This window comes from Charadrius vociferus, unplaced genomic scaffold (assembly GCF_000708025.1).
Source record: "Charadrius vociferus isolate BGI_N301 unplaced genomic scaffold, ASM70802v2 scaffold270, whole genome shotgun sequence".
Classification (NCBI taxonomy): Eukaryota; Metazoa; Chordata; class Aves; order Charadriiformes; family Charadriidae; genus Charadrius; species Charadrius vociferus.
The window spans coordinates 234,395-243,918 of NW_009646411.1; the positions used below are offsets into that span (position 1 = coordinate 234,395).

At 42.6% G+C, this 9,524-nt stretch overlaps 1 protein-coding gene across 1 annotated transcript in view; it reads right to left on the bottom strand.

Annotated features, from left to right (window-relative positions):
* SAP130 (Sin3A-associated protein, 130kDa) overlaps positions 1-8,695 on the bottom strand; it is a 17,514-nt gene extending 8,819 nt beyond the window's left edge. The window contains exons 1-10 of the mRNA XM_009880413.1: positions 8,585-8,695; positions 7,983-8,141; positions 6,735-6,846; positions 5,138-5,262; positions 4,180-4,304; positions 3,423-3,573; positions 3,102-3,192; positions 2,718-2,822; positions 1,519-1,660; positions 1,123-1,244 (exon numbers count right to left, since the gene is read on the bottom strand). Coding sequence (XP_009878715.1) covers positions 1,123-1,244; positions 1,519-1,660; positions 2,718-2,822; positions 3,102-3,192; positions 3,423-3,573; positions 4,180-4,304; positions 5,138-5,262; positions 6,735-6,846; positions 7,983-8,141; positions 8,585-8,695 — 1,243 coding nt within the window. The remainder of the gene's footprint in view (positions 1-1,122; positions 1,245-1,518; positions 1,661-2,717; positions 2,823-3,101; positions 3,193-3,422; positions 3,574-4,179; positions 4,305-5,137; positions 5,263-6,734; positions 6,847-7,982; positions 8,142-8,584) is intronic.
* Between the last annotated feature and the right edge of the window lie 829 nt (positions 8,696-9,524).

Here is a 9,524-nt window from a genome sequence, read left to right on the forward strand (position 1 = left end):
CTGAACAACCTACATCCGCTTTTTTAAAACTTAGCATTAGCCTACCATCACCCCAATACGCTACCAAAACTGAAACTCCTGACGCTCTGCAATCATGTTCTGCCAGGGGCTCTGTAACCACTTCTCAACCACAGCTGCCAACACCAAGTACCACCATTCACCTGCACATTCTCATTTAAAACCTTCAGAAAGTTACAAAAGAAGCTCACCTGTCCCTTTTGCGAGTCATTTAATCATCCTGAAGCCCACCTCAAATCCTGACATGACTTATAGTCAGGACTTGTGAATTTTCGCAGGAATTTCAATGACAGAAAGAACAGGCCCCAGTAACTCATCAATCCCCTGTTCATACTTTCCCATTCAACAAATGGGCTTTGCCACCTCCGAGTCCTTCCAAATTCCCTCCACACTACTCAAGGGTAACATGTTGCCAGCAGACACAGATGTTCCATGAAAATTCAGATTCCTAGGGTTTGGATTATGGAAATTACCATGTTATGGAGAACAGTCCTAAACCACTCAGTTAAGGTAAAAGTGCCCTAAAATTTGCCAGAGAGAATGACGTAAGTTTGGGTTGACTACATGGGCTCGCATTACACATCATTTTTGACTTCTGTAAGTTACTGCAACAGTTCAAACATTAATCGCTCCATTTTTAAAAAAAAGAACACTAACACAAGAGTGTGCATTGCAGCTTGTTTGTTCCATTTTGGGTTCAGGTTTCCCTCTCGTTCGCGCACGTTCATGCCAAAAGAGATGAAAACGGGCTTCTTGGAACACTAGGGAATGAAGAGGCACTAAAGAACTGGTTTGGTTTGGAGCGGTTTGATTGTTTTGATTTGTGGAATCCAAAACTTTAACTTACAGAGATGTAAACCCTTGGATATCAAATGTGAAACTCCTGAGAAAACTGCTGCTAGCTGTATGTAGTAGGTCTCTGAAGTAGCTCAATACTCCTTGCTCGTGAGTTTTTCCCCAAAAACAAGTCATCGAAGACTTTTTGTGACAAATTGTCAGAGTCAAGCATAAAAGCCTCTTAGCTTCTCCCACCGCTAAAGCTCATAGATAAGCTAACAACTAAAGTAAGTGTCAGAAGTCAGCTTGCCCCACAGCTTGTCTTACCTGGATATTGGCGAATGGTGGACACCGAGCTGGTGATGGGGGTGTAGGTGTGCGCAGTCAAAGGATAGGCAGAAGGCGGGTATGTTGGTAAGAAATATTGGAACTGGACAGGCACTGACTGCCTACAGGCATCAAAGAGAGCAAGTGTTAAACACACCATTTTAACTTGTTCATCTTCAGCCCCTGCCTTCAGACCACTCCCTGAGTTTTGTAATCCCAACTGTTATAAGCTAGCAAGTATCTGAACTATCACGATTAATTCAAAACTACCAAATCCCCCCCCACCCCACAGTTTTTAAAACACATTATTTCCACGATATCAGAACCTAGAAAAGCAGCAAGGCACTCAAAACCTACTCACACACACTCTCTTTCATAGAGCTGGTATTTCCCCACCTGTTGTCATTTCTGGTCTCCATTGCTACTGGGTTAGGTGATGCCCGGTGACTAGAGAGGGGTATGAGATTACTCCTCTCCGCTGTGTAATCAGACTGGATCCGGGGAGAAGTATGCGTGATTTGCTGAGGAACCACTTTAGCTGCATAAAGACATACATGTAATCAATTAATGGTCAAAGGAGAAGTTGGAAGACGCCGCAAAGGCAAGATTAATTCTCCTGGCAAAACCCCCAGTACTGCCCCCTCCCCCCCCCCAATAAAAAAAACCCCATCCCCAGATGATTTTCTATCCACAGTGATTATAGGCTTCCTCTGTAGGAAGAACAAAGGAAACAATGCATTCTTCATCAAGTTCTACCAGAATACGAGGACATTATAAATACATATATAAAGTATGCTTGCTAACAGATTAAGTTACTCCAGTGCTCGAATGAATTTTTTTTTTTTTCCTCCTTAGGATCAGCCCAATCCTTTCTGCTGTCAATAACTTATTTATCCGAGTTTTCAAAGCAGAACTTGACAGACACCAAGGGAAATGAGATCAATGCAGACAGAGGCTGAGAAAGGGAAGAAAACACCTACAAAAGCTTTACAGGAAACACTGATGTATCAAGATACAACTTTACTCCTTGGAAATTTATGGCAGAGAAAGATATTACAAGATTTCAAAACAAGAGAACAGGAAAATACAGAGATAAAGAAAAGGAAACTTATGCAGTTCTGTTAGAAACATTTCAGGCAGATCCCACATCCAGGCAAATAAGTTTCCCACCTTCGGAGGTAACCACTAAGGTCTAAATGAACACACAATTACGAGCTTGACGAGGCTCCACCTAACGCCTCAAGAAGCACAGGAAGGAGCTTACAAAATCAACTATGAAAGCCATATTCTATAACCAAACAGCTACAACGTCTAGTACACAGGATGCAGGTTCTGAAATGCCAAAAGGCCCAAGTTCGTCAGAAAATTCAATTGAGTAAGTTAATGAGCCATTTTACTACTTATTCCTCCTAGAACATCTATTTCTTCCTGGTATTAAAAAAAAGCTATTCCACAGTAGATCTGTTAATTGGTTTCTCCCAGCTTGAATTGATTTTTTTCCCCTTCCTTAATTTGCTAATATGCACAAACACTACTAATATAAAAGAAAATTGAAGCATCAGTTACACACTCTTCTTAAAACTCAAGTTACTCACCAACTGGGATGTTTGAGGTCGTAACAGCTGTAGCATGGGAAGAATGGGAGGGCATTGTCATGGTGACAATGGTGCTTGTAGGCGCTTGGGTGTGAGACACAGAACCTAAAAAAAACCCAAACACAAACATCCAAGATCCTTCTATGAAGCCCTATCACACTGGTGTATCTATATCCAAATAAAGAGGGAAAAAACCCAACCCAGACAACCTCCCAGAAGAACTCAGCAATTTCTCTCCTGAAGTCTGCTTGTGCACTTCCAAATGCAGCCTTTACCATAAATAAAGAATTCTTCAAAGGTAATCAGGTCCCATCTTCAAGGAGGAAAACCAACAAAAAACCCAACAAAAACCACACCCCACAACTCTCCCACATGAATACTCACCAGCTGTGGTTGCTGAAGCAATCGTATTTGTTGCCAAAATAGGTGCCACTGTTGCTGCTGCCACTGGAGTACCAGTACTGAAAATGGTTTTCTAAGAAAAGAAAAGAAAACCTTCAAGTTAAGACTAGTACATTTAAAATATATTTACTTAGCATGGAATCATGCTGCGTTGACTGTAAAGAACGTGAATTTCGAAGCTAACATACTAACTCTTTTCCCAAATTTAATCTTAGCGCTCAAGATACAAACAAAAGATGTCTAGATGAAGCAAGAGGGTTTGGTTTTGGGGTGTTTTTTTTTTCTTCCTTTCTTGCAGTTTACCTGAGCCATGGTGTGGAGCTGTGGCTTCTGTGTTCCTATAGCTGGGTGAGACGGCAGTGTAATCCGAGTAGCTGTATCCCTCGGCTGTGCAGGCCGCTGAATACTAATAGCTGCAGAAGGAGGGTGCTGCTGGATAGATAGGGTGGGTCGACTGGAAAGAAAGAAAAATAGTTATGAAGATATCTTTCATTATTTAGTATGCATGTTGTTAAGATGCAGGGACACACATCAGGCCTTGGTCTCCTTCTCTTTGAATACAGCACTGCTATCAAATACATGGTCAAGTTTCTTATGCTGCTTTAACTACACTGTTGTGTCCTTATCTTCCGCAAGTACCCAAGTAGAAGGGTGTTGTGGTTTAGGGAGCCTTATCAATAACACCTATCAGTTCATACAAAAGACTTTCTGTCAGGGATTCTTTTCAACAGTTGTGTATCATTTTTTCCACTGTCTTTTCATAAAAAAGACGGGATGAATTAACCACAAGTTCCTACAACAGAAACTCTGCTTTCCAGGAAGCAGGAGATCACACCTGAATCATTAAGCTCGATCTTTCTCAGAACACAGAGCAATAGTTCACATTTATAGTAATTTTTATTCAGAGAACTGAAAGCATTTGCACTGTGCAAGCATTACTATTCTTCATTTTATCATCCCACCTCTAGAGGATTATCAGCTCTGGATGACTAACACGTATGTTTCCCCTTCCTGCAGCCTCTGTAAAGTCAGGGCACTATATATTTCAAAACATCTTTACCTGAGGGTTGATTCCGTAGCATGTGCTGCTGTTGTAGTTATAACAGGGGACTGAGCTCTTGTGGCTGAGACAGTTGCCACCACAGCTGGAGGAATAGTGCTTGAAGTTGTCACGGGAGGACGAGACTATAAAAGAGCCAAAAAGAGAGACGTTCAGAAAAGAAATTCCGCTATTTAGATAATAGCTAGGAATTACTTGGCTAAAACTCTTTTTTCTAAATTTTATCACTAAGTTTTGGCATTCTGAGACATTTCCAGTCTTTCTGACTTGTTCTGCAAGCTCCTATGCAGATCTGCCCTGGTTTTCAAAGCATGTACATCATAGGAATCAGTAACCAACAAAGTTAACGAGACCGCATCCCTTGAAGGTCTTTAGGAAAAAAAAAAATAAAGGTCAGTTCCCTTCAGAATGAAAAGAAACTGATCCAAGTGTATACAGGAAGTCAAAAGTGATTACATCAGCATCCTAACTGAAAGCACAAAGATGTTTAACCCTTTATCCTAACACTGAACACTAGTACTGTTGTGGGGAGATGGTATCTACAATCTTCTTATATGTCTATATAAGCTGAGATATACAGAAGCATATTAAAATGAGATATTTTTTTTTATTCTATGTAAGAAGAAATCAACACAAGCATATTGTGTCAGACCTGTCAGACTTTAAAACTTGAGTATATCTAAACTAAATCCTCTTTCCAGTTTCTAAGCTCTTCGGAGACAGTTAAAAACTCAATTTCTCGTGTTGAGTCCACAGAGGAAATAAAACCACAGGACTAATGCAACTATTTCACTACTCGCTATTAGAAACTGGTACCCAAGAAACAGAACTGCCAGAGAGCTGACAGTAGTCTCAGCCCAGTAAATATGCAATTACAGGTTATATATTACAAGTAAGTGCCAGGAAGAATTTGGAGCCGGTGGTCAGTGTTCTGCGGAGCTGCCTGGCTGCTACCTGCCTGGATTGGCTGATGAATGATGTGCTGAACAGCTGGCTGAGCTGTAGCTGCATTTGGCAACTGTGAAGCTGGTCTCAGGACTGTAGTTACTTTAGAACTGGACATCACTGCAGCAGCCGCTGCACCTGGAAAACAAACCAAGTGTGTTAAAACACCGTGCACCCAAATGGCTTCATTATGACCGCAGAGACAGACTGACATTAGCTGGTATGTATTTCGGTTTGAATATATTTCCTATGCATGTCAGTTCAGGTGACATTGGTTTAAAAGTAAGGCTTGCAACAAATACATCCAAGGTTCACAACAGTATGTGGTTGAAGGGTAAGTATTATGTCAAACGAATTGGCTTTATTGATACTTCTTACTCCCCTGTAATAACCTTATATTGCAAATCCACTTGATCACTGGGCTAATGTGTAAATAAGTCACCTGATACCAACAATAATCTGCCTGCACCTGATGGAAGTTCCAAAGAAAAATACATGTGCAATAGAACAAAACAAACCAAACCAAACAAAACCCAACCAACTTTTAAAGCTGCAACAGCATAGGACTTTAGTTAATTTGTCTACTGTTGGCTGTCTCCTGATCAAAAGAAATTGCTGTCAAAGGCAAATAGCCTTGAAGTCATTTGAAGGACTAGACTGCACAGCATCTGTAGATGTCCCTAATTGAAATTATTACTCAAAAGGTAATATTCGAGATGATAGAATAAAAGCAGGAAGAAAAAAAAAACAAAGAAAACATGCACTAAGCAACAATACAAAGTTTGTGGCAGCTGTCCAACAAAAATCAAGTGAACAAAACTCCATCTTACTTCAGCTACAAGTAAAGCTGTACAGTCCTTCCACCCACTCTAGTAAAAGATTAGGTCTTTGCTCATGTCAATTTATTTTTCTTGAGTGACCAATAACATCAAATAAGAAATAAAAATACAAATGGTACTTTGAATTCAGATCAGTTTAAAGCTGAACTGGGAACCCAACCCATAAGCATTTGAAAGTAAAACTACAGTCAGAAATAAGACAGACTGCATGGAGCACAGGGCTTCCTTTAAGGGGCTGACCTCCTGTTTTGTAAGCCACAGCAACCAAAATCCTGGGAGACAAGAGCCCGTAGTTATCACTAGCGTTTAACTCAAGGGTAAAAGCAAATGCACACAATGTTATCATGCACACTATGTTATCATGCACAAAAGTGCACAATTGATCCTGTGACAAGAATATGCCGCGCAACTGCATGGGTGTCACTGTCACAGATGCACAACGCTTGCTACCAAGAACGTACATGACATTTTGCAGGGCAGGTCAGTCTATACCAGTGTATATTTTGTCTTGAAAGTGTTCACTGTTTTAACAGCACAGAACAGACTTGCAGGTAACTGCCAGTGTTTTAAACACTGTTACACAGTCCTGCCCTAAATGGCTGAAGGCAACGTAATGCTTAAAGGCAGGCAGTCACCTATTTATACTAGCAGTTTTAACAGCTGAAGTATTAGCTGCGTTAGCAGCGAGGAGAATTTTTCGAGGTGAAGGCCAGATGCACCTGCACTGAGAGGCTGTGAACAGAAGGTGGGGACAGCACAGCTAGATCTTACCTCGGGGTAGGTGAGAAGCTCCAATGTGTAGCGGAGGCCCAGGAGCACTACTTCTGATGATAGACATCTGCACATTGGTAGCCATGATATGATGCAAGTTACTAGGATGCCCCTGCAGAGTTAAAGAAATAACAAATCCCAAAATAAACAATGAGCTGTGTTGACAAGAATTAATGGCCACACTAACAGTATTACCATATCTAAGTCCCAAAGATAGAAAAGAGATTTTGTAGAAATACTTGGTGTACAACAGTTGTGTGCTCTACAAGTCGAGTGGGGAAAGAGGCAGATGTTTCTACAGGATAAAGTTACAGAACCTGCTGACACTGTGTGTGTAACATGTAAACGTGTTTATTTCACTGATCTACTGTTCTGGTTGGCATGTGGGTGACATTCAGTCAGCAGTCACCCACATACCAACCTGAGAGATGACCCTTCTGCCATTAACAACTTTTAAGGCATAGATTCATGCTAACTGTCCAGTAAAGTCAAGAGAATTGTGAGAACCTGGCAAATGCTGCAAGAAATTAATTCTATTTTTTAATAATGTTGGACTTCCCAAGGATATTCATGAGGATAAAAATCCACTGAAACTGCTGTACATCCTTCGCCAGCCTAACTCAAATCCACCTAAAGGCACTTTACATCAAACCCCTGAGACTTCAGAGGTTTAGTTTTCTGGCAAACTAGTTTCAAATCACATGGACTGGCTCTGCATTCAAAGTTAGAGAGGGAAAAAACATTTCTAAAGCATTACCTACAATTCCTCCCCCTCCCCTCAAATTTTGTCACAAGTGGTTTAATAAGAATACACTGCAAAACCACAAACTGTTCAGTCTCTTCTAATCTGCTCCCAGGAGAACTAAAGAAGACTGCAGTGATGAATCCCAGCTGTTCATCTGCACTAGAAATTCTTCAAGCGATACTGAAACAGTAGGAGCTTTTAAGAGAAAACTCAGCTGCACAGCAGCTTTTGGATATGGCTCTGCTACCACAGCGTCACTGTGCTACGTCGGTTGGATGATTACAACAAATCAGCAGCTTTCTACAGAGCTAGTGATAACTGAGTCTGAGGTTTAATGCTCCAAGCAGAACTGATCCAACAACCAGTGGCCACTGAACGGGGAAGCCTGCTCTCTCTGCCTTCCCTCCTGCTGCAAGACCCTACCTTAGTCGTACCAATATTAACACTGATCTCACCATGCAGTGAGCTGGAACAGAGGAAAATGAAAAACCAAAAAACCAGACCTGTTGCCCACTGATTGTTGCCACAGGAATTGTTGGAGCCTGTGGTATGTTGCTTTCCATGGTCACAGTAACTTGCCCAGGAACCTTTGTGGGAGCTGAGAGAGTAGAGGGTGGAGCAGGAGCAATGGGCCGGCTGGGCATGGTGGGCTTCAGGGGAGGCTACAAGAAACACAGAAACAGAAACGTTGGCAACTCCAAATGACAGCTCAATATTGAAGCAGAAATTGTTTTCAGGGGGTGGGTGTGGGTGTGTGTCAAAGCCTGGAGAGGAAGTCACCTTTGTGCAAGGTGGTTAAGTATTTGGAGAGGAAGGATATTGGTCATTTAGAGCTATTCTGTTTTCATTTGGGACAAAGACAGGGCATCTTTTGGACTGGAAGTATGCAGCTTCTAACACACAGCAAGTCACAAGTGGAATCTGTTAGGGCTATGGCATGTCCCTACAGACTCACGAGGCAGTGTGCAGTCAGTAGAAGCATGCAAGAAAAGCTTAAGAAACAAAAGCAGGGAAGGTTTTGGTGTAATTTATTTTTGCTCAACACTCTAACTTGTAATATAGATGGTATTTCCCCCCCCCTGTGAATTGCGAGCCTCCTCATTACCTTCATAAGTCCATCTGAAAAGGAAAGTGGGACAGCCGGAGTCAAATGTGCTGGTGGAGCTGTCACTGTCACTGGGGCAGCAGACTGGACAGGGTGGTGCTGCGTCAACATCTGAACCTGTGGATATGGCCGAACCACCACTGGCTCCTGCTTTTCTTCTCGAGGTTGTATAGAGCCACCAGGGCCGATGTGCTCTCTAGGAGCAACTTCCGAGTCGCGACTGGAATCATCACTCACTAGTTAAAAAAAAAAAAAAAAGAAAAGAAAAGAAAAGAAAAGGAAAGGTCTGTGCCAAGGAGGAAGGTAAAAAGGGTTAACAAGTTTGCATTGGTCACCCACCAGGTCAGAGATGTGATGTCAGAAACAGTCTAAATAAAATGATGAAAACCCTAGGAGCTCTGGCACTGCTTCAGCCGGTGCCCCTCAGAACTGATGGGCTGCGTAATGCCGGGCAACCCAGGCTCATTCTCAGCAGTCCATCTAAACGTCTTCTTCAAACAAAGATTGACTAGTTTTTCTTTCAAGTGAAAAATACATGACTACCTAAGGAACTGCCATAAAGCCCCATCCCACATCGAACAGACAGTAATAAGAAGTTTTCACTAAGTGCGCTATGTACCTGAATATCACACTGAAAAACAAGGATAACCCACCCAAAACCAGAGGGTGTCCCCGCAGTCACCTCTGGCAGCCCACCGAGCACCTGCGATCCCGGCAGTAACTACAGTCAGGGCTCCCACCCCACCTTCAGCTACACGAAACCTTCCCACGTTCGCTCCTCTGCTACATCCGCGCAGCAGCCGCGCCGCGGGGCCGGGCGGCCGCCCAATCGGGCTGCACAGGCGGGAAGGGACAACTCTGCCCCGGCATCGCCCTTCACGGCCACCGACTACGTTGATTTTCACGTCGTTCCTCCCGCTCCCGGCCGAGGCAGCGCTCG